Source organism: Symphalangus syndactylus, chromosome 19 (genome assembly GCF_028878055.3).
Source record: "Symphalangus syndactylus isolate Jambi chromosome 19, NHGRI_mSymSyn1-v2.1_pri, whole genome shotgun sequence".
Taxonomy (NCBI): Eukaryota; Metazoa; Chordata; class Mammalia; order Primates; family Hylobatidae; genus Symphalangus; species Symphalangus syndactylus.
In genome coordinates this window covers 18,633,145-18,656,541 of record NC_072434.2, presented here as the reverse complement: position 1 = coordinate 18,656,541, position 23,397 = coordinate 18,633,145, and the positions used below count along the sequence as shown (strand labels likewise).

Below are 23,397 nucleotides of genomic sequence, written 5' to 3'. Positions count from 1 at the left end.
GACCAGGGAGAGGGAGAAAGGGCAGCACTCCCCTGCCCTGCCCTGCCTTTCCAAGCTGAAGGAATGCCAAGCCTTTGCTGGACTTTGACCCATTGAGGAAAAGGCGGGAGACACATTCAAACAGGCATGGTGATAAATTTATTAGTCATGCCCGCCGTTGCAGCCACCACTTCACCCACCTTGTCCGGCCTGCCCCCAGCCCCGCCACTTTTCAAGTTGGACAACTTAAAGGAAAAAATTGAAATAAAAAGAAGAGCGAGACCAACATACTTGATGAAGAAGATTCTCCCACCGCCGTCAACTCCGTAGGCCCACCGGCCGGGCAGGTCCAGCCAGTCAATCTCATCGGCCATCTCGGTGTCCCTGCAGCCCCTCTCGCTCTCTGCACCCCCAGGCGCCGGCTGGGCAGGGGGCTTGGTACCCGGGAACCCCCACTTGCTGCCCCCTTCTAGAGGCCGTGGTGGGGGAGGGGGTCCGGCCGGGCTGGCGGCGTCGGTCCCGGGTCCCTGGCAGTGGCTGGCCTCCCACTGAAGACGCGCTGGCCTCAAGCCTGGCGGCAGGGAGCAGGCAAGCGCTTAACCCTGGCCGGCCGGGAGCCCCAGACACCACCTGCCTCCTCCTCGACTCGGGAGCTCCTCTTCGGACCGTTTCCTGAACTTTAATGACGGGCAATTAGCGCGGTGAGTAATTATGATGCCTCTCCTGCCGGGACTGTTAACCGGCAGCGCTGGGTCTCCGTTCCTCCTGGCTCTGCTGCCCTCCAGCCTGGCGGAGCCCGGCGAGCAGAAGCTGGAGCGGGGAGGATCCCTCCCCGAAGGGAGCAGGTTGCAGTGCGAGCAGGGGTGTTGCCTCTCCGCTCCCAGCTCAGATCTTGCACTTGAACCACCGGCGGGGCCGGGGGCGGAGCCACGCCGCCGCCTCGGAAGGTAATTCACAGCCCCGAGAACTCGCCGGCAGCCCCAAGTCCCCCAGTACAGGCGCACCGCGCAGAGAACCAGTTTGATTAAAAGTGCTTTGAATCAGGAACCTGATGGACATGTCCAGCCACTGAACAGAAAAGGGGAAGTGATTAAACCTGGTTCTACTTGGTGGGAGGTTAGGAGAGGAACAAAGGTCAGAGGCACGGAAGCGTGGCGGGGCTGTGAGCAGCGAGGGGCCCGGGGAGCCTCTCCTAGCTCAGATGCCAGCCTGATTAGTCGAGCTAGTCCTTACCTTTCTTTCCCAGCACCTCCTCCAAGAAGTCTGCCATGACTAAGTAGAATCACAGGGAGACCTGAGAAATACTCAGAAACCAACAGCGTTCATGTCCCTCTATTCCATTCCCCCTAACTTGCACCAGAAATGGAAAAGGAAAAAGAAAGAAAAATGGAGAGAGAAGGGAATGTGTTATGTGTACAGAATGCAGACTGCAAGCATTTCATACTGGCATATCAAAAACAGTATTGCTGGAGCCCACAGTTCTGCTATCTCAGGGTCTCTATCAAAGTTAGCCAGCTTAGGCAACATAGCAAGACCCTGTCACTACAAATAATAATAATAATTAATTAGCTGGATCTGGTGGCACAAGCCTGTAGTCCCAGCAACTCAGAACACTGTCAGGAGGATCATTTTGAGCCTGAGAGGTCGAGGCTGCGGTGAGCTATGATCCTGCCAGGGCACTCCAGCCTGGGCAACAGAGCGAGACCCTGTCTCAAAAAAGAAAAAATGCTGAAGTCCATTTGGCTTTCTCAGCTTACTCCAGATCTGCCACTGGGGCTCCAATTAGGTACATACAGTTCCAATCCATGTGCCAGGCCCAAGAGAATAATTAGACAAATGAGAGAGACACCTGTGTTTAAAGGGAGCTATGTGTTCCATGACAGTTGGCAATTATCTGTTGGGCAAGCATACGTTTTGTGAGCATTCCAGGAGACTTGATCCCCATTCCACATAGGTAATTCCTACTCATCCTTTCAGTGTCTACCCATGTGCCACCTCCTCCAGGAAGCCATTTCTGACACTACCCCAGAGAGATTTATATGTCCATCCTCCATGTGTCATGGCACCTGATGAATAACCCTATAGTAGCACTTATCACACTGTAATGCAATCCTTGATTTAGTCATCTGTCTCCTCCATTGGACCGTGTGCTCCTTGGGGCAGGAACTCCATCTTATCCATCTTTATAGCCCTGGCGGCTGCCTGTGACACCAATTAACAATTTTTTTTTTTTTTTTTTTTTTTTGAGATGGAGTCTCACTCTATCGCCCAGGCTGGAATCCAGTGGCACGATCTCGGCTCACTGCAATCTCCACCTCCCGGGTTCAAGTGATCCTCTCACCTCAGCCTCCTGAGTAGCTGGGGCTACAGGCACTCACTACCATGCCTGGCTAATTTTTTTGTTATTTTCAGTAGAGACAGGGTTTTACCATGTTGGCCAGACTGGTCTCAAATTCCTGACCTAAAGTAATGTCATCCACCCGCCTCAGCTTCCCAAAGTGCTGGGATTACAGGCATGAGCCACCGTGCCCAAACCAATTAACATTTGATGAATGTTTGATACGGTCATAACTGGGAACTACTCTTAACTCTAACCACAATCCTGTACTTTTGGACTTTATTTAGAGGCACTGTCAATATAACCATCAGCAACATCAGGGTGTGTGGGGGGAGATCTTTCTGGGAAAAGAAACAGCCTGTGATCCTTCTCATAGATCCCAAATTCTCAACCTGGAGGGTTTAAAGTGTATACATCTGATAGATGGTAAAGCTAGGAGATGCCTCGGAGAACATTTAGCCCAATCCTCTTGTTTTGAATATGGCAAGTGAGGAACAGAGAAGGGAAAGGGGCTCGTCAAGGTCACTGAGAAAGGCGGTGGCTGAAAAGGATCTGCCCACCAATGTCTCAGGCCAGAGCTGTTTGCATTACATCATTCGCACTCCAACACTGGAAATTGACTCTGCCAACATCCTGGCTGCCAGATCTAAGTTAAGTCCATTCTCCAGAAGCAGAAGACAAGCAGAAACCCATGATGTCCAAATTCTTTCTCTCTTCTCACATCCTACAAATTTCTAGTAAAGAAAGCTTCATCTGACAATGAAGCAGAGCTGCACCTGGGAAGCACAGAAAAAGGTCTAGGTGCCCCTTCATTTCTGAATTGGAGAAGGTTGGCAGATCAAGGGAGCAGATTCTGCCAGGCTGCAGTCCCCTGTCAGCAGTCACATGAAACACCTGTAGGACTCACGCCACTGACAAAGCACAGAGCCACCTGCCTAGCCCCTGTGATGGCCAAGAATATAAACTACCAGAGTTGCTGCCAAGATGCCTCAAGGGAAAATACCAGCAATCAGTGCACTCCCAGTCCAACCTGAGCAACCAGTAAGGGCAGCTGCTTGTGCTGAACGTGGGCGGAAACAGGGGACAAGATGACATATATTTGAAAACATGTATTACACCACTGTCTTCTTTGAGCGCCTGTTGATCTCTTTTTCCACGAGATTTTTGTCTTGTTTAATGTCTAATCTAGCCTGGGGTTCCTGGGGACATTTACCTAGATGAGAAAAGGCCAGTGGCTCAGATTTTTAAATGTTTATTACTCATTTGAAATAAGAAATCAGGTTCGAAAATATTTTCCTAACTGTGGTCTAGTCTCACTAGTGACTTTTTACATGCTAGTTCTTGTTTATCAATTATGATTAGTATTGATACTGCTAGTAACGACATTTCAGCAAAAGAGCTAAAGACATGTAGAAAAAGAGTAGAAAACCCAAATAGAAGCAGCTATTGGTTCAACAATTACCTAGAAGAGAGAAGGAGGGTTAATATATTAAAATGAAAATGATACATGGCTGGCAACCAAGTCAGAAATTTAGCTGTCTGATTGCTTTTCCCCCTACGGCAAATTTTTTTATCCCTTTAAAAATTTTTATTTATTTATTTATTTGCTTAAAAACAGGATCTCATTTTGTCACCCAGGCTAAGGTGGTGCAGTGGCACAATCAGAGCTCACTGTGACCTTGAACTCCTGGACTCAAGCGATCATCCCACCTCAGCCTCCCAAAATGCTGGGATTACAGGAGTGAGCAAGTGCATCTGGCCTCTTTTATCTCTTTAAAAGGCAACCAAGCATTTGGAAAAAATATATCAGTAATATTTATAAATTATTCTGATTCTCCATTACATTCTGATGTCTTAATCCCTTCAACATTCCTATTTCTGGTTTGATATCTGTGGTAGGCTGAAAAACAGCTCCTCAAAAGCTATCTGCGTCAAATCCCTGGAATCTATTAATGTTCCCTTATTTGGAAAAAGGTCTTTGCAGATACAATTAAGAATCTTAAGATGAGAAAATCATCCTGGATTACTGGGGTGAGCACTAAATCTAATGACAAATGTCCTCATAAGAGACACATAAGAAATGTAATAGAAGAGGTGGAAGTCATGTGACCATGAAAACAGAGACTGGAGTGATGTGGCCACAAGTCAGGGAATGTTGGCAATCACCAAAAGCTAGAAGAGGCAGAGTACATTTTCCCCTAGAGCTTCCAGGGAGAGTGCAGGCCTGCCAATACCTTGGTTTCATCCTGAACTGTGAGAGTATAAATTTCTGTTGTTTTAAACCACCCAATTTGTAGTAATTTGTTACAGCAGCCATGAGAAATTAATACAGTACCTACAAGAAAATCATAACTCAGTGAGGACCAGGTGTGGTGGCTCATGCCTGTAATCCCAGCACTTTGGGAGGCCAAGGTGGGTGGATAACTTGAGGTCGGGAGTTCAAGACCAGCCTGACCAACATGGTGAAACCCCGTCTCTACTAAAAGTACAAAAATTATTTGGTGGTACACACGTGTAATCCCAGCTACTCGGGAGGCTGAGGCATGAGAATAGCTTGAATCCAGGAAGTGGAAGTTGCAGTGAGCCGAGATTGCACCACTGCACGCCAGCCTGGGTGACAGAGTGAGACTCTGTCTCAAAAAAAAAAAAAAAAAAAAAAAAACCCTCAATGAGGACTGAAATAAATGTCCATTATTTTTACCTCTCCAGCATCTACTCTCCCTTCTTCTGTTAATAGCTGCAGGTTTCCTTTTGACATCTAGCTACCCTCTGCCACTCTCAGCCTGTGTGGGCTGGGTGGGCTGGCCCCACCTTTACTCTCAAGCTCCATTGAGGGTTGGGCTGTGACACAGATCTGGCCACAGATCTGACAACTCTCCATTCCCCTGGTTCAGGAAAGGAGAAAAGACTCAGACGAGACCAATGAGACCCTGCTTTTTAAAGATCCCAAAATTCTCGGGAAGAAGCCCTTTTCCTCTTGCATTTGAAGGTGGCACGAGTTGTGTCGCTGTTGCTGGGGTCGTCATGTGGGGACTGCCTGAAAGTGAAACCAACACAGGAGGAAGTGAAGCCAGAAGACGGAGAGAGAATGGGTCCTCCTTATATCCTGGGAGCCCTGGGATCCAGCTTGCCAGAGAGGCTCTACCCCTATATTTCCAGCTATAGGTGCCAATAGACCCCTTACTTCCTTTCTAGTTGGTTTGAGCTGGGTTTCTGCCCCTAACAAATGAAAAAGTCCTGACCGATATAAAAGTCACACACAAAAAAGGCTTTTTGTGTGTAATGGGAAAGCCAAAGAGATAATCATGTGTGTTTCTAGTGACTCACAAATAGGAGCTCTTCTGTTCTGAGAAAACCACAATTTTAGATCAAGAAAGGGTCTTAGTGATCATCTACCCCAAAAAAACACATTTTTCCCAACGAAGATACTAGAGAATTCAGGAAAGTACCCGGAGTTGTGGCAATTCCACAGTAGAGTTAAGACCAAAACTCAAATCTCCTGAAAACTCGATCAGTAGAAAGTTCACATTGAGACATTTGCTACCTCATTTAAACATATTTGGCCAACAGACTCACATAGTTACAAGAAGATTATAACAGATTCCTTTGCTCTATAAAAGAATAACCACAACAGCAATCTGCATTGAGGGCTGGTGTTTAATAGTTATGCTCACCTGCAGGCGAGGTCACTAGCCACTGTTGATTTTCTTCCAAGAACTAGGAAGCAAAGGAAAGGAAGGCAACAGCCATCTCTGCTGGCATTCAAGATATGGCTGTGTAAATATGCAAGAGTCCAGACAGACTAGTTGCTTAATTAAAGTCATACCTCTGTAAGGACTTGAAAGAGAAGGATTTCATTATAAAAACTGCCATTCTAGTGCTAGTATCCAGAGGATGGCAGAATTCTGAGGTTTCCCCAAAACCAGGTATATTGAATTGCATTGGTTCCACAGATATTTATTGATACCCTCTGCGGGCAAAGACAGAATGTCCCTCCTCTCATGGAGTTCACATTTAATAAGCATGTGGTCTCAGAAGATAAGTCTAGAAAGAAATGGAGAGAGTAAAGGGAACAGAAGGAGCACAGAGGGTGCTGCTGTCTTATATTGTGAATATTTTACATAGGGTACTGAGGAAGGGCCTCAGTGAGAAGAATGACATTTGCACAAACACTTGAAGGTCAGGAGACAGCAAATCGTGTGGACACCAGGGGAAGCATGTTCTAGGCAGAGGAAATAGTAAGTGCAAAGACCTGGAGGCGGGAGCATCCTTGAAGTGAGAAGTGACAAGGAGGCCAGTAAGGTTGGAGCAGAGTGAATGAAGGAGAGAACAGGAGGAGATGACGATGGAGGGTGGAGGGAGGCCAGGTCATTCCAAGCTAGTGTAAGGAGTTTTGCTTTTATTCTAAATGAGACAGAAAATGGTTGGTTGGTTTTGAGTGCAGAAGTGACATGATCTTCAGGACTTCATGTATTTAGAGGATCACTCTGGCTGCTGTTTGAAATAGGGTCAAAGCAGATTCTAGTTAGGAAGCTATTGTAATAATCCAAGCAAGACATGAAGATGGCTTGGTTCAGGGTGTCAGAGGGGAGAAGCAGTGGGAAAGAGTAAGATTCTGGGTATCTCTTGAAGGTAGAACTGACAGGATTTGCTGATAGACTGTATTTGGGCTTAGAGGAAGGGGAGTCAGGATGACTCCAAGGGATTTGGCCTGGGTGGCTGGAAGGGTACAGTTGCCATTGACTGAGATGGGGGTAGGCTGCAGGTAGAGCAGGTGTGGCAGGGAGTTGGGGGAATCAGAAGTTCAATTTTGAGCATGTTAACTTGGAGATGCCTATGAGATAGCCAAGCAGAGATGCCAACAAGGTGAGTGGATGTATAAGACTATTAGATTGGTGCAAATGTCATTTCAGTTTTTGCCATTAAAAACAATAGCAAACCTACCTTCCTTCCTTCCTTCCTTCCTCCCTCCCTCCCTCCCTCCCTCCCTCCCTCTCTCTCTCTCTCTCTCTCTCTCTCTCTCTCTTTCTTTCTTTCTTTCTTTCTTTCTTTCTTTCTTTCTTTCTTTCCCTCTCTCGCCCAAGCTACAACCTACTCTGCTACCCGCGCCGCAAACTGCCTGGGACTGCCGGCGCGCGCCACAGCTGCCTGCCTTTTCTCCTTTCGCTGCAGGCACACGTTCGCCATCTTGGCCACGCTGGTCGCCAGCTCCTGACGCCGAGTGCTCTGCCCGCCTCAGCCTCCCGAGGTACTGCGACTACAGACGGAGTCTCGCTCACCCAGTGCTCGGTGTTGCCCGGGCTGGAGTGCAGTGGCGTGGTCTGGCCTCGCGGCAGCCTCTACCCCCCGGCCGCCTGCCTTGGCCTGCCAGGGTGCTGGGATTGCAGCCCCTGCCCGGCCGCCGCCCCATCTGGAAGGTGGGGAGCGCCTCTGCCCGGCCGCCCCGTCTGGGAGGTGAGGAGCACCTCTGCCTGGCCGCCCCGTCTGGGAAGTGAGGAGCGCCTCTGCCCGGCCACCCACCGTCTGGGAAGTGAGGAGCGCCTCTGCCCGGCCACCCACCCTCTGGGAAGTGAGGAGCGCCTCTGCCCGGACACCCATCGTCTGGGAAGTGAGGAGCGCCTCTGCCCGGCCACCCTGTCTGGGAAGTGAGGAGCGCCTCTGCCCGGCCGCCCCGTCTGGGAAGTGAGGAGCGCCTCTGCCCGGCCACCCATCGTCTGGGAAGTGAGGAGCGCCTCTGCCCGGCCTCCCATCGTCTGGGAGGTGAGGAGCGCCTCTGCCCGGCCGCCCCGTCCGGGAGGAAGTGAGAAGCGCCTCTGCCCGGCCGCCCCGTCCGGGAAGAAGTGAGGAGCGCCTCTGCCCGGCCGCCCCCGTCCGGGAAGAAGTGAGGAGCGCCTCTACCCGGCCGCCCCGTCTGGGAAGTGAGGAGCGCCTCTGCCCGGTCGCCCCGTCCGGGAAGAAATGAGGAGTGCCTCTGCCCGGGCGCCCCATCCGGGAAGAAGTGAGGAGCGCCTCTGCCCGGCCGCCCCATCCGGGAAGAAGTGAGGAGCGCCTCTGCCCGGCCACCCACCGTCTGGGAAGTGAGGAGCGCCTCTGCCCGGCCGCCCCGTCCGGGAAGAAGTGAGGAGCGCCTCTGCCCGGCCGCCCCGTCCGGGAAGAAGTGAGGAGCGCCTCTGCCCGGCCGCCCCGTCCGGGAAGAGGTGAGGAGCGCCTCTGCCCGGCCGCCCCGTCCGGGAAGAGGTGAGGAGCGCCTCTGCCCGGCCTCCCCGTCCGGGAAGACGTGAGGAGCGCCTCTGCCCGGCCGCCCCGTCCGGGAAGAAGTGAGGAGCGCCTCTGCCCGGGCACCCCGTCTGGGAAGTGAGGAGCGCCTCTGCCCGGCCGCCCCATCCGGGAAGAAATGAAGAGCGCCTCTGCCCAGGCGCCCCGTCCGGGAAGAAGTGAGGAGCGCCTCTGCCCGGCTGCCCTGTCCGGGAAGAAATGAGGAGTGCCTCTGCCCGGGCGCCCCATCCGGGAAGAAGTGAGGAGTGCCTCTGCCCGGCCGCCCCATCCGGGAAGAAGTGAGGAGCGCCTCTGCCCGGCCACCCATCGTCTGGGAAGTGAGGAGCGCCTCTGCCCGGCCACCCATCGTCTGGGAAGTGAGGAGCGCCTCTGCCCGGCCGCCCTGTCTGGGAAGTGAGGAGCGCCTCTGACCGGCCACCCACCGTCCGGGAAGTGAGGAGCGCCTCTGCCCGGCCACCCACCGTCCGGGAAGTGAGGAGCGCCTCTGCCCGGCCACCCACCGTCCCGGAAGTGAGGAGCGCCTCTGCCCGGCCACCCACCGTCCGGGAAGTGAGGAGCGCCTCTGCCGGGCCACCCACCGTCCGGGAAGTGAGGAGCGCCTCTGACCGGCCTCCCATCGTCTGGGAGGTGAGGAGCGCCTCTGCCCGGCCGCCCCGTCCGGGAGGAAGTGAGGAGCGCCTCTGCCCGGCCGCCCCGTCCGGGAGGAAGTGAGGAGCGCCTCTGCCCGGCCTCCCCGTCCGGGAAGAGGTGAGGAGCGCCTCTGCCCGGCCGCCCCGTCCGGGAAGAGGTGAGGAGCGCCTCTGCCCGGCCGCCCCGTCTGGGAAGTGAGGAGCGCCTCTGCCCGGCCGCCCCGTCCGGGAAGAAATGAGGAGCGCCTCTGCCCGGGCGCCCCATCCGGGAAGAAGTGAGGAGCGCCTCTGCCCGGCCGCCCCATCCGGGAAGAAGTGAGGAGCGCCTCTGCCCGGCCACCCATCGTCTGGGAAGTGAGGAGCGCCTCTGCTCGGCCACCCACCGTCTGGGAAGTGAGGAGCGCCTCTGCCCGGCCGCCCCATCCGGGAAGAAGTGAGGAGCGCCTCTGCCCGGCCACCCCGTCCGGGAAGAAGTGAGGAGTGCCTCTGCCCGGCCGCCCCGTCTGGGAGGTGAGGAGCACCTCTGCCCGGCCACCCATCGTCTGGGAGGTGAGGAGCGCCTCTGCCCGGCCACCCATCGTCTGGAAAGTGAGGAGCGCCTCTGCCCGGCCACGCCCCATCTGGGAAGTGAGGAGCGCCTCTGCCCAGCCACCCATCGTCTGGGAGGTGAGGAGCGCCTCTGCCTGGCCACCCACCGTCTGGGAAGTGAGGAGCGCCTCTGCCCGGCCACCAACCGTCTGGGAAGTGAGGAGCGCCTCTGCCTGGCCACCCACCGTCTGGGAAGTGAGGAGCGCCTCTGCCCGGCCACCCATCGTCTGGGAAGTGGGGAGCACCTCTGCCCGACCACCCATCGTCTGGGAAGTGAGGAGCGCCTCTGCCCGGCCACCTATCGTCTGGGAAGAAGTGAGGAGCGTCTCTGCCTGGCCGCCCCGTCTGGGAAGTGAGGAGCCCCTCTGCCCGGCCGCCCCGTGTCTGGGTAGAAGTGAGGAGTTCCTCTGCCTGGCCGCTCCGTCAGGGAGGTCTACCACGGAGCCCAGAAGCAATGTGGGGGCTGGACGTGGTGGCTCACGCCTGTGGTCCCGGCACTCTGGGGGGCGAGGCGGGTTGATCACTTCGGGCTAGGAGTTCGAGACCAGTCTGGCCAACTTGGCGAAACATGAAGTATACAACAGACAAACCAACCAACCAACTCAATGACAACAAAACAGGTCTACCCTGGAGTCATACTCTAATTTTTTCTATTTTCCTCCCTTTCTGATCCTTTATCCCACTTTCTTTTTCTTCCTCTTCCTTCTCCCTCTTCTTTGTCAAATAGAGGATTGAGTTATTATCACTGATCCATATAAAGTCCCTCTCTCATTTATTTTAACTCCCACCCCCATTTCTATTCCCCGACTTCCCATGTGCAACCTTCCTAATATGTTTGATATGCATCTTTTTTTTGTATGTATTTTTAGAAAATCTTTATTGTTTTTGTATGCAAAAAAATTAATAAAAAAATAAAATAAAATAAAATAAAATAAAATAAAATAAAAACAATAGCAAAAACCGCAATTACATTTGCACCAACCTAATAGAGGGCTGAGGAGTAGAGATATGCATTAGTATCTTTCGGTGATTAGAAGGTATTACAGCCCTGAGACTGGTTGAGATCACAAAGGAAATGCGTGTAGGGAGAGAGGAGACAGAGATAAAGGGCTGAGAACTGGGGCATTCCAAATGTCAGAGGTCAAGTTAATAAGAAAGAACCTGCAAAGGAGACTGGAGAACTAGTGTCCATGAAACAGGAGGACAAGCGACGGCGGCGTCTGTGCCTTGTGTGTATCCACATCACTCACAAGCAGAAGCAATGTGCGAGTGGTGCCTGTGCTCCAGAAGGGCTGAGGTTAGGGTGGGTTCTGTCTGAGCAGGAAGAAACTTGTACTCCCGGGTGAAAGGGTGGAGAGGCAGCCTAGGTAATTTTTAAGTTGGTCTGAGAACAGGCCTGGGAAGATGATCGTTTTAGCTAATGAGCCCTTGCTCATCCATAGAAAAGTGTGCTGAAATGTGCTTCCTTCAGCTCCATCTCTCAAAGCCTCTGCTCTGGCTTCTCCGGGGAATGATGCCAGCTCAAGATGGCTGGCTGACTTTTCCTGCCAGGATGTGTCATGGAGCAGAGAGCTGGCACTGACAGTTCCCCAGAGGGGGAGGGGAGGACTGAAATTGTCAGGGCAAGATACGGGCCCGGTGGAGCCCAGAGGAATGGCCCCGTCTGTAGTCCACCTGCTGACATTTCTTCTCTGAGTCTCTTCTTGACTTGACAGCTCTTTCTAGGTAGGCAATGCTCTTTCAGTGCTGACTTTAATGTGTGTCCTGGGGTTTTTCTAGAAAATGGCAGCTGGTGCAGACTTTGGCATTTCCTGGGACTAACATAGCACTTCGGTTCAATTTAGTTCAATAAAATTATAAGGCACAATTATGCCTTCATCTCTGTAAAAAGTGTTTCTGCCTTCAGCCAATCAGCTTCTTCCTCTCTTGTCTCTGTCACCCACCAACCTGCTGGTCAGTCCTCTCCACTAATCAAGGACCTTGGCTCCCGGTTCAGCAGCTTCTTCTCTCTCCCATATCTCCCTCTCATTCTGGGTGATTTCAGCACTCATGTGAATGAACTATCTATCCAGTGTCCTAACCTTACAATACCTTGATACCCTCAACTCCAGGGCTATTCACCTCCACTCCAATAACCTACTCATACCCAAGGCCTCACCTTGGACTTTCTCACCACTCAGGTTTGCTCCAACCTGGAAAACTTAAACTCTAATGTCCTGCTTCTTGAAAACAGTTTTGGTCCTTCTCACATCGATTCCTTTCTTCTCTTTATACCTGCTCCTTGCCTTCTTCCTTCAGTACATTTCCCCCTAATCTATCAACCAAAGCCTCATTCCACTTTCTGCATTATTCAGTCCAAACTCATAGCCTGTCACTTCATCCTTGCTAATATCCTTGTCCACTTGTCCTAGGCTGTATCCACACTGCAAGACGCCACTCTGGATTAATCCGTCCACTTTTCTGCTCCTGCCCAGAAAAATATCACATCCAGCCACTGGAGGAATTAAGTTGATGCCCCTGTAAATTCACTCTCTAGCCTTCCATATACCTCTTGCTGGGTCTACAGCTGCTCTCAGCAGCAGACCTCGTCATTATTCTGAGAGCAAATAAAGGCAATCAGAAAAGAACACTTTCCCTTCAGTCTTCCTAAGCCCACTGTTAACAATCTTATCTATATTTCTACCCATCTGTCTCTTTCCTCCTATCCAAAGCTAAACTTTACATGTTCCCAACCCTACACGTGCCCATCCCTCACCAGCTTCTCAGAATTCTTACTCCATCAATTATCTCCTCTCCTCTATATTTTCAACCTCTCCCTCACTTCTAGTTCTTTCCCTCATGCCTATAACTAAGCTCAAGATTTCTACCATAGAGGAAAAAAAAAACACACACACACAAAACCCAACCCCACTCCCAGATGCCACATTACCACTCTCCTTCTGTTTACTTCAAGTTTCTTAAATGAGTGATCTGTGCACTCGGGGTGTCTTATTCCTTGCTTTCCAGTTACTCATAATCTGGCTTATGTCCCCATAACTCCTTGAAATGGCAGAAGCTATTCTGGCAAAGATAGACACTTATGTCCAAGCTGCTAAATCCAACACTTTTCAGTTGCATCCTAGGTGACCCCTCTGTCGCATGTGATAGCCCTGGCTGTCCCCGCTCCCTGCACTTCATGCCTCCTTTTGTTTCACTACTCTGTGCCCCGGCCATCCTGAAACCCTGTAGTTCCTTGAGTGTGCCTCTGTGCCTGTGGCTTCCTCAACCTGAAGAACTCTTCTCCATCCATGTCCTGTTTTCCAATTCTCCTTCGAAATGCAGCCCAGGAAGGAGCCCACTGTACTTGCCTGGCAGCCTGTGCTTCTCACTGCTAGAGCACTCATTGCTGTATAGGAATTGACTTTCCCATCACCCCACTACACTGAAACTCCTTGGGAGCAGGGACTGTGTTTTAATCTACTTTTCTTTCTCCATTTTATTCAGCAGCATTAGACATAGTTGACCACTCTGTCCTTCGTGGAGCTCTTTTTTCTCTAGGCTTCCATGACACCATGTTCTCCTGGGTTACCTCCTACTTCACTGACTGTTCCTTCTTAATGCCTTGGATGACTGCTTCTCCTCTGTTTAGCCTCAACATTTTCATATCCAAACTCTGCCCTGGGCCCTTTTCTGTACTTTATTTACATACTCTCCCTAGGTAATCTCCCCCATTGTTTTCAATGCCATCTATATATTGCTGGCCCCCAGATTTCTGTCTGAATCTAATCTCCTTCTTGGGCTTCAGATGTATATATACATTTGCCTACTCCATCTCTGTGTGAATGTTTAATCAGAATCTCAAACTTAACATGGCCAAAATAGAATTCTGTTCTAGAAATCTGTTCTCCCTGAGTCATCTCTATCTCTGTATATGGCACCAGCTACTCACCCCATTGTTTGGCCCAAAAACCTAAAAGTAATGGACCAATTATCCTGGTTTGTCTGGGACTTGTCCTAGTTTTAGCCCTGAAAATCCCATGTCCCAGGAAACCCCTCAGTCTCGGGCAATCTGGGTTGGTTTGTCATTCTATTTAGGAGCCACCCTAGATTTCTTTCCTCACATTCCACATCCAGTCAATTTGACCTCCTTCCAGATATACCCCAGATCTTCCCCCTTTCCACTTCCACTGCCCCCTGGTCCAAGCCTCCATCGTGTCCTACGTAGACCATCCAAACAGCCTCTTCATCTGGCCTCCCTTCCTCCTCACTTGGCCTGCTACGTTTTTTGTTTTTTTTACCCAATAGCCAGAGGATCAATAGCAAAGAGAAAATATGATTGTAGCACCCCACACTCTCACCAGCCAATTACACAGAGAATAAATCCAAATTTTTTTCCTGTAGTCTCCCCATGATCTGGCCCCTGTTGGCCCAGCCACCGTCATCTCATAGTTCTCTCCTCCTTATTTATTACTGCTTACCAAAGCCATCTTTCATCCCAGCCTCCCCCGTGATCACCTCATGACCCACCCCTCCCTACCACTCAGGCCTGAGATCAAGGTCACCTCCTCAGCGATACCTTCCCCAACTACTGTATCCAAAGATACCCTCCAAGTCTCTCCCTATCACATCACCCTCTTCTATTGTCTTTACAGCATATATCACTACCTGAAGGCTTCTTGTTATCTTATTTTTGTTTTCTGACTCCACCACTTAAGGTGTAAGCTCCTTGAGAGCAGAGACCTTGCCAGTCTTATTCAAATCTGTGTTCCCAGCACTTGGCCCAGACCCTGGCACACAGTAAGTGCTCAATAAATATTTGATGAGTAAATGGATATTCAGCACATAGTACAGAACCTCTCACTGTACTCATAAAAGACATTGAATGAACAAATTCATGAGAAAACCAAGCTGTATGCTAGGTACTGGGCCCACCTTTATAACCTAAGATACGGTTCTTTGGGACTTTATGGTCTACTGGGAAACAAATGCATAAATCAACCTTTTAAACAAAATATGCATAACAGTTTGAATATGATGGGGAGTAAGAAGTGGCATAGTCTTTTATTTTCTTAAATAAAATGTTGCTGGCTATAGTGGCTCACACCTGTAATCCCAGCATTTTGGGAGGCCAAGGGGGCTGGATCACTTGAAGCCAGGAGTTTGAGACCAGCCTGGGCAACAAAGTAGAACCTCATTTTTACAAAAGAATTTTTAAAATTAGCTGGGCATGGTGGTGCACAACTGTAGTCCCAGCTACTTGGGAGGTTGAGGCTGGAAGATCACTTGAGCCCAGGATTTGGAGGCTGCAGTGTTATGATCATGCCACTGCACTCCGGCCGGGGTGACAGAGTGAGACCTCGTCTCTAAAAAAATTATTAAATTAAATTAAAACTAAAGAAAATGTGATCTGCTCTGGGTCCTCATTCCACTGGGGTGGCAGCAGATTCAATCTCAGTCATTATTGGGCCTCTCCCCACAACCTCCACAGTCATAAGGAGGTCCAAGGAGTCCAAAAGATCTAGGAAGGGCCCTTTAGTCTTCAGCTCCATACGCACCTGGCTTTAGCCTCTATCATTCCTTGAAGGCTGCTTCTTTATTTTTTTTTTGAGAGAGTCTGGCTGTTGCCCAGGCTGGAGTGCAGTGGCGTGATCTCGGCTCACTGCAACCTCTGCCTCCCAGGTTCAAGCGATTCTCCTGCCTCGGCCTCCTGAGTAGCTGGGATTACAGGCGCACACCACCACACCCAGCTAATTTTTGTATTTTTAGTAGAGACGGAGTTTCACCATATTGGTCAGGCTGGTCTTGAACTCCTGACCTTCTGATTTGCCCGCCTCAGCCTCCCAAAGTGCTGGGATTACAGGCATGAGCCACCGCGCCCGGCCAGGATTGGCTGCTTCTTGGCCAAGCTAGGACTTGGGGAAAAAGGATAGATAAGAGAGGTTGAGGGGTTTTGTGGGAGCAAACTTTTGATCCAGTCTACTCACAGGACCTCCCAAAAACTCCATGCCATTTTCATCTCTGAAATTGCTTTGAACCTGCCTCTGGTCTGTGAATCCCACCTCTCTTTACCTAAGCCCTTCTCTTCTTTTCCTCCTCCCTTAGGACTGTCCTACAAAATTTCCCTTAGGTGGTCTACCTCACTGCTTCCCACAAATGAGAAAGGGGAATAAGGTGTTACAAATGGCCAATTATTCATGTGAAACAGAACTCTTACATCTCCCTCCACCAACCTGCTCCCCTTTCAGAATTTCCTATCTCAGTGAAAACGTCACCTTCCTCCTTGTCACCAAGCCTAGCAAAGCTGACTCCTTTGTGATTTCTCCTTCTCCTTCAGCTAATAAGCCACTGAATCCTGCCAACCATTACACCTCCATGGCTCCCCCTTTCCACTCTAACCATCCCTTTGGTTGAGCTCATTACCTCAGGCCTATATTTGAACAAGAGCATCCTACTTGATCTATTATAATTGCTCCTCAGTTTAATCTATCCACCAAATGATCCAAGAGCTATTCCAAAAGAACCCATCTGACCATGTCACTCCCACAATGGTTTGTCACTTATGTAGAATAAAACAGACCAACTTTGTTAGCATGGCATTCAAAGTACTCTATCATTTAGACCCTACATAACAAATTTATCCCCCACTATACTTCTCTATCCCCCAGGACCTCCACCCAAATTTATCAGCCTATTAGCCATTTCCCCAGCATGTTTCCAATATCCTTCCATTTCTACCTTTTCTCCAAAGCTATTTTTCCTACTTGAAATATCCTTTGCCTTGCTACCCTTTAACTGCCCCATTCCCCCAACATCCACTCAGTCAAGAGTACTCATTTGTTAGAGTCCAACCTTATCTAATCCAAAAAGAAGGAATTAATATTTACCTAGAAAAGGAGTGAAGCATTGTAGTTAGAGGCATGGGATCTGGAGCCAGACTGGGTTTCACTCCTAGTTCTCTGCCATTCCCTAGTTATGTAACTTGGGCGGGTTACTATGCTTCAGGTCCCTCATCTGTAAATCGGGATATATAACATAATATATACTATGTGAGTATTTGATATTATGAGACAAATATGGTGTAAGAACTTGTCATATATTACCTACTTTAATCCTCCCAACTACTTTGAGAGATATTATTATTCAAAGTTTACAGATGGACTCTTAAGACTCAAATAACTTACTTATGGGCACACAGCTGGTAGAAATGGAAAGCTGGAATTCAACCTCAAATCTGTCTGGACCAATGCCCAGGTTCTCTTTACAGCACGTTCTCTTTACAGCACTGGAAAGAGCACTAGGAAAGAAGCAGAGAGGTCTAATCTCTCAAGCTTACTCTTAGGTGGAGAATGTGTGTGCTGGTAAAGAGCGTAGAGAAACACAGGAGCATGAGGAAGTAATATGAGGCTCAGAGTCAAAGGCAGTTGACAGGCCAATGTGTAACTCGACAAGGGAAAAAAAATGACAGAAAACATGGGTGTGAGCCCAAGAGCAATATCAGACTTTGTTACTGAGAAAAGGTAACAAAACAGTTAACTTGAGAAGACAGGTGTTACATCTAACATCTTAACTTTAAGGAGCCTAGCACAAAATCAGGGACTTGAAGAGTTTAAAGAAGTCACTTGGCCAGGTGCTCTGGCTCACACCTATAATCCTAGCACTTTGGGAGGGATGCTGAGGCAGGAGGACTGCTTGAGCCCAGGAGTTCAAGGTTGTAGTAAGCCATGATGGTGCTAATGCACTCCAGCCTGGGTGACAGAGGGAGACCCTGTCTCAAAAAAAAGTCACTCCATTATCTCACCCAGTTCTTAAAGTACTGAAAGAAAAACCATCAACCTAGAATTCTAAAGCTAATAAAAATATTTTTCGAAAGTGAAGGAAGAAGTAAAGGCTTTTTCAGACAAAATCTGAGATAAATCATCAGCAGCAAGGTTACATGACAAGAAATGTTCAAGAAGCTCTTTAGGCAGAAGGAAAATAATATCTAATAGAAAATTTGATCTACACAAAGCAGCAGAAATGGTAAACAAGTGGTAAATAGTTTTCTAATTCTCAATCTCTTTAAAAGATGATGAACTCTTTAGAGCAAAAATAATAGCAACATATTGTAGGTTTATAACTTTTGTATAAGAAAAAAGGTACCACAACAGTAGCACAAGGGACAGGAGGGAGGAAATGGAAGCATACTGTTGTTAGGTGCACACACACACACACACACACACACAGAGAGACACACAAGTGAGGTAATATACATGAAGTGGTATATTATTTAAAGGTATACTGTGACCATGATGAGTTAAAGCCATATATTTAAACAACAGTTGCTAAAATAAAATAAAGAGGTGTAGCTAATAAGCCAATAGTGAAGATAAAATGGCGTCACAAAAAATAATCCACAAAAAAGGGTAAGAAAAGAAAAATACAGAAAACAAAAAAAAAAGATAGATTTAATCTTAACTCTATCAATAATTACATTAAATGTAAATGGTCTAAATATTCCCAATTAGAAGACAGACATTTTCAGATTGCATTTTAAAAAAAAGATCCAACTGAATGCTATCTACAAAAAACTTAAATATAAAGACACCAACAGGTTAAATGTTAAAGGATGGACAGACTTCCATTTTGTGGTGTTATGATGAGATCTGCAAATCCTCCTCTTCAAAAGTAAATATACAACTGGAAAAAACTGACAAAAATAAACATTTCAGGCATCTGAAAACGAACCAAAGGTAGACCAAAAACTGAGAAGCATTTATTCTTTAAAAATTGCTAGAGCTTTAGGTATTAAGTATTAAAAGAAATTTGGTTTCTTAACCTCAGTCCCTACATTGTGAGCTGAATAACTCTTTGTTTCAGAGCCTGTCCAGGCATTGCAGAATGTTAAGCAGTATCTCTGGCTTCTAGCTACTAGGTGCCGGCAGCATTTCCCCATTTGCGACAACCAAAAATGTCTCCAGACTTTTCCAAATGTCCCCATGGGGGCAAAATCAGGAAGATAAACAAAAATAAATCTAAATGCACCTAGCAAAGAGCCCTAAAACACAGAAAGTAAAAACTGACAGTAGAGAATGCAGAAATAAACAGTTCAGTTGAACAATTGTAGTTGGTGTTTTGATACTCCTCTCTTGGAGTATCAATTTATAAAACAATTAGAAAATCAGTAAGTATATAGAGGGCTTGAACAACATTATCAATCAACTTGACTTAACTAACATATAGAGAACATGTCACTAGCAAAGGCAGAATACACATTTTTTGGTCAAACATATATGGAACACTCTACAAGATAGACATACGCTAGGTCATAAAACAAATCTCAATCCATTTAAAAGGATTAGAATAAAAGAAAGTAATTTTATCTAGGCACCATAAAATTAGGTTAGAAGTCAACAAGAGATTTGGGATATTTCAAATGTTTAAATTTAAAAATTAAGTGACATACTTTTAATTTTTCTTGTTTTGGAGACATGGTCGCACTCTGTCACCTAGGCTGGAGTGCAGTGGCACGATCACAGCTCCCTACACCCTCAACCTCCCAGGCTCAAGAAATCTTTCTACCTCAGTCTCCTGAAGAGTTAGGACCAAAAATGTGTGCCACCATGTCCACATTTTGTTGTTGTTGTTGTTGTTGTTGGTTTGTTTGCTTTTCTGTAGAGACAGGGTCTCCCTATTTTGCCCAGGCTGGTCTCGAGCTCCTGGACTCAAGTGATCCTCCCGCCTCGGCCTCCCAAAGTGCTGGGATTACAGGTGTGAGCAACTGTGCCTGGCCTAAATGACACACTTCCAATTACCATAGGTCGAAGAAATCACACAGGAAATTAGAAAATAGCTTGAACTGAATGAAAATGAAAACACAACACATAAACACATGTGAGAAGCGGCTAATGATGTCTATAGGGAACTTTTTAGCATTAGATATTTATATTAGAAGAAAAGAAAGTCTTGAATCAGTGATCTAAGTGCCACCTTAAGAATTAGAAAAAGAACAAACTGAACCCCAAAGTGTAGAAGAAAGAAAATGCACTACAGATCAGAAATCAATGGACAAAACAAAGCAAAACAACAAACAATTGGAAAACAGTCAATGAAACCAAAAACTGGTTCTTTGAAAAGATCAATAAAATTAACAAACCTCTAGCCAGACTGATAAGCAAAAAAAGAGAGAGAGAGAAGACAACATAAATTACCAAGATCAGGAATGACAAAGAAGACATCAGTGATCCTAAAGACAAGGCAAGGATGCCTCCTCTGACCACTTCTATTTCCCTTTGTACTTGTTATACTAGCCGGTACAATAAAGCAAGAAAAACATAAATAAAAGGCATACAGATGAGAAAGAAGGAAGCAAAACTATTTTTATTCTAAGATATGATCATCTATGTAAAATTTTCGAAGGTCACAAGACACAGAGTTAATATAGAAAAATAAATTGTATTTCTATATTACTAGCAAAGAAGTGGAAATTGAAATAAAAAAAGTACAATTTACAATAGTATCTCAAAAAGGAAATATTTAGGGATAATGTAACAAAATATGTACAAGATCAATATATTGAATACTACAAAACATTTGTGAGAAACTTAAAAAGACTCAAATAAATGGAGAAATATAGTGTGTTTATGGATCAAAGGACTCAATATTGTTAAGATGTCAACTCTTCCTAAATCAATCCATACAGCCAGTGTAATTCCATTCAATGCCCCACCAGCACCCCGCACCTGCCCCGCATTTTTTTTGGTAAGAATGAATAAGCTAGTCCTGAAATTCAAATAGAAATGCAAAGGCTGACACTCCTATTTGGCAGCCATTTCTCTTAAAGCTCAGTGGTTCGGGACCTGCAGTATCTGCTGAGTTAGGAGGGACAGGAGAATAGCAGCTAGGTCGGTGGCAAATAGCCCGCAACATTCCCTTTAGTTAGGATGAGTTTACCCCTCAATCTCAAATATTTCCTCAGTAGATTAACAGGAGAGCCAGTGATGGTGAAGCTTAAGTGGGAATGGAGTATAAGGGCTATCTGGTATCTGTAGATGGTTATATGAACATGCAGCTTGCAGATACAGAATTCATAAATGAGGCATTGCCTGGACATCTAGGTGAAGTTTTAATAAGGTGTAATAATGTCCTTTATATCAGAGGTGTGGAAGAAGAGGAAATGGGGAAACGAGTGAATAGCATCTTTTGAAGGGGATTTTTTTAAATATGTATTTCTAGACAATAAAGATTTGTTTTTCAAAAAACAAAAGCAAAGGGCTTGGAGTAACAAAAACCATTTTGAAAAAGAACAAAGTAATTTCAAGACTCACTATAAAGTTACAGTAATCAAGGCAGTGTGGTATTTATATAAGCACAGAGATACAGATCAATGAAACACAATACAGGGTCCAGAAACAGATCCATCTACACGGTCAATTGAAATTTGAAAAAATATGCCAAAATTACTCAGTGGAGAAAGGAGAGTTTTTTCAACAACTGAATATCCATGTGCAAAAATATGAAGCTTAACCCTTGCCCTCATAACACATACAAAGGTTAACTAGAGTTAATGACAGACTTAAATGTCAGAGCTAAAACTATAAAACTTCTAGAAGTAAACATAAACAAAAATATCCATGGCCTTGTTAGGTAAAACTTCTAAGACCTTTGGAAAAGCATGGACCATAGAAGAAACAATTGATAAACTGAACTTCTGCAAAATTAAAAAATTCTGCTCTCCAAATTACATAATTTAAAAAATGAAAAGGCAAGCCACAGACTGGGAGAAAATATTTGCAAAGCATATATAAAGGACTTATATCTAGAATATGTTTTTAAAGACACACACACATACACAAATCCATACAAATACTAACAATTTGGCTTAAAAAAAAGGACAAAAGATTTGAACAGACACTTGACTGAAGAAGGTATTTATCAATGCAAATAAACATATGGAAAGATGCTCCATATCATTAAACACCAAGGAAATGCAAATTTACACCAAAATAAGATGCCACTAGAATAGCTAAACTTAAAAAGACTTACAATATCAAGTGTTGACAAGGATGTGGAGCAACTGGAGCTCATACGCTGCTGCCAAGTAGTACAGCCACTTTGAAAACTGTTTGGGAGTTTCTTATATAATTAGATACATACTTACCGTATGATCCAGCAGTCTCACTCTTGGATTTATCAAAAAGCAATGAAAACATATGTCCACTCAAACACTTGTACTCAACAGTTCATAGAAGCTTTGTTTATAATAGGCACAAATTTATGTGTTTATATATGTACATGTTTATGTGTTTATATGTTTATATATGTAGTCATATGTTTATATGACTACATGTGTTTATCAAAACTCATTGAATTCATACTTAAGTCAACTGTTTATTATCTAGTAAATGAACAAATAGTGGTATAATTATACAATGAAATACTGCTCGGCCATGAAAAGGGATGGACTACTGATATACTCAACAGAAGGAATGGACTACAGAGACACTCAACAGCACAGATGAATCTCAAAAGCATTACAGTAAAGAAGCCCACCACAGAAGGGTCCATGCTGTACATACGATACCATTTTTATGAAATTCTAGAAGAGCTAAAATAGTGTTGAAAGCAGATCAAAGACCAGACGTGGTGGCTCACACTTGTAATCCCAGCACATCGGGAGGCCAAAACAGGCAGATCTCTTGAGCCCAGAAGTTCAAGACTAGCCTGGGCAACATGCCAAAACCTTATCTCTACTAAAAATACAAAAAAAAAAAAAAAAAAGCAAAAACAAAAACAAAAAACCAGATGGTTGCACACATCTGTAGTCCCAGCTACTCAGGAGGCTGAGGTGGGAGGATCACCTAAACCCAGGGAGACAAGGCTGCAGTAAGCCGTGATCACACCACTACACCCCAGCCTGGGTGACAGTAAGACCCTGTCTCTCAAAAAAAAAATAAAGAGGAAAGAAAAGCAGATCAATGGCTGCCAAAAGCTGGAGGTTGGGAAGGGGACTGAATATAAAAGAACATGAGGGAACTTTCTGGGTGATGGAAATGATCCATATTTTGATTGTGGTGGTGTTTATATGACTACACATGTTTATCAAAACTCATTGAATTCATACTTAAAATAAGTGAAACTTATTGTATGTAAACTATAATAAGTTAATAAAAAACAAGAAGTGGGTTGGGGAGATGTTGCTCAAAGGATACAAAATTTCAGTTAGGTGGAATAAGTTCAAGAGATCTACTGTACAACATGGTGACCATAGTCAATAACAATGTATTATATTCTTGCAAATTGGCCAGGTGAGGTGGCTCACACCTATAATCCCAACACTTTGGGAGGCTGAGGCAGGAGGAACACTTGAGCCTAGGACTTCAAGACCAGCCTGGGCAATATAGGGAGACCTTGCCTCTACAGATAACTTAAAAATTAGCCTGTTATGGTGGTGCGAGCCTGTGGTCCCAGCTACTCAGGAAACTGAGGCAAGAGGATTGCCTGAGCCCAGGAGGTTGAGGCTGAAGAAAGCCATGATCATGCCACTGCACTCCAGCCTGGCAACAGAGCAAGATTCTGTCTCAAAAAAAAAAAGGCCAGGCGTGATGGCTCACGCTTGTAATCCCTTTGGAA

The 23,397-nt window shown here is 46.6% G+C and overlaps 1 protein-coding gene and 1 pseudogene across 14 annotated transcripts in view; one reads left to right on the top strand and one right to left on the bottom strand.

The window, feature by feature from the left end:
• The window catches only part of PLEKHA6 (pleckstrin homology domain containing A6), a 159,068-nt gene extending 158,053 nt beyond the window's left edge, over positions 1 to 1,015 (bottom strand). For 13 of the 14 annotated variants that reach the window (XM_055234246.2, XM_055234253.2, XM_055234250.2 and 10 more), the window contains exon 1: positions 271 to 1,006. In XM_055234246.2, coding sequence (XP_055090221.1) covers positions 271 to 353 — 83 coding nt within the window. In that variant the 5' untranslated portion in view covers positions 354 to 1,006. Of the gene's footprint in view, positions 1 to 270 lie in introns of all 14 variants that reach the window. The other variant, XM_055234245.2, reaches the window with a different exon arrangement.
• A 19,693-nt stretch (positions 1,016 to 20,708) lies between these two features.
• Positions 20,709 to 20,971, top strand: LOC134732016 (small nuclear ribonucleoprotein F-like; annotated as a pseudogene).
• Positions 20,972 to 23,397: the final 2,426 nt, after the last annotated feature.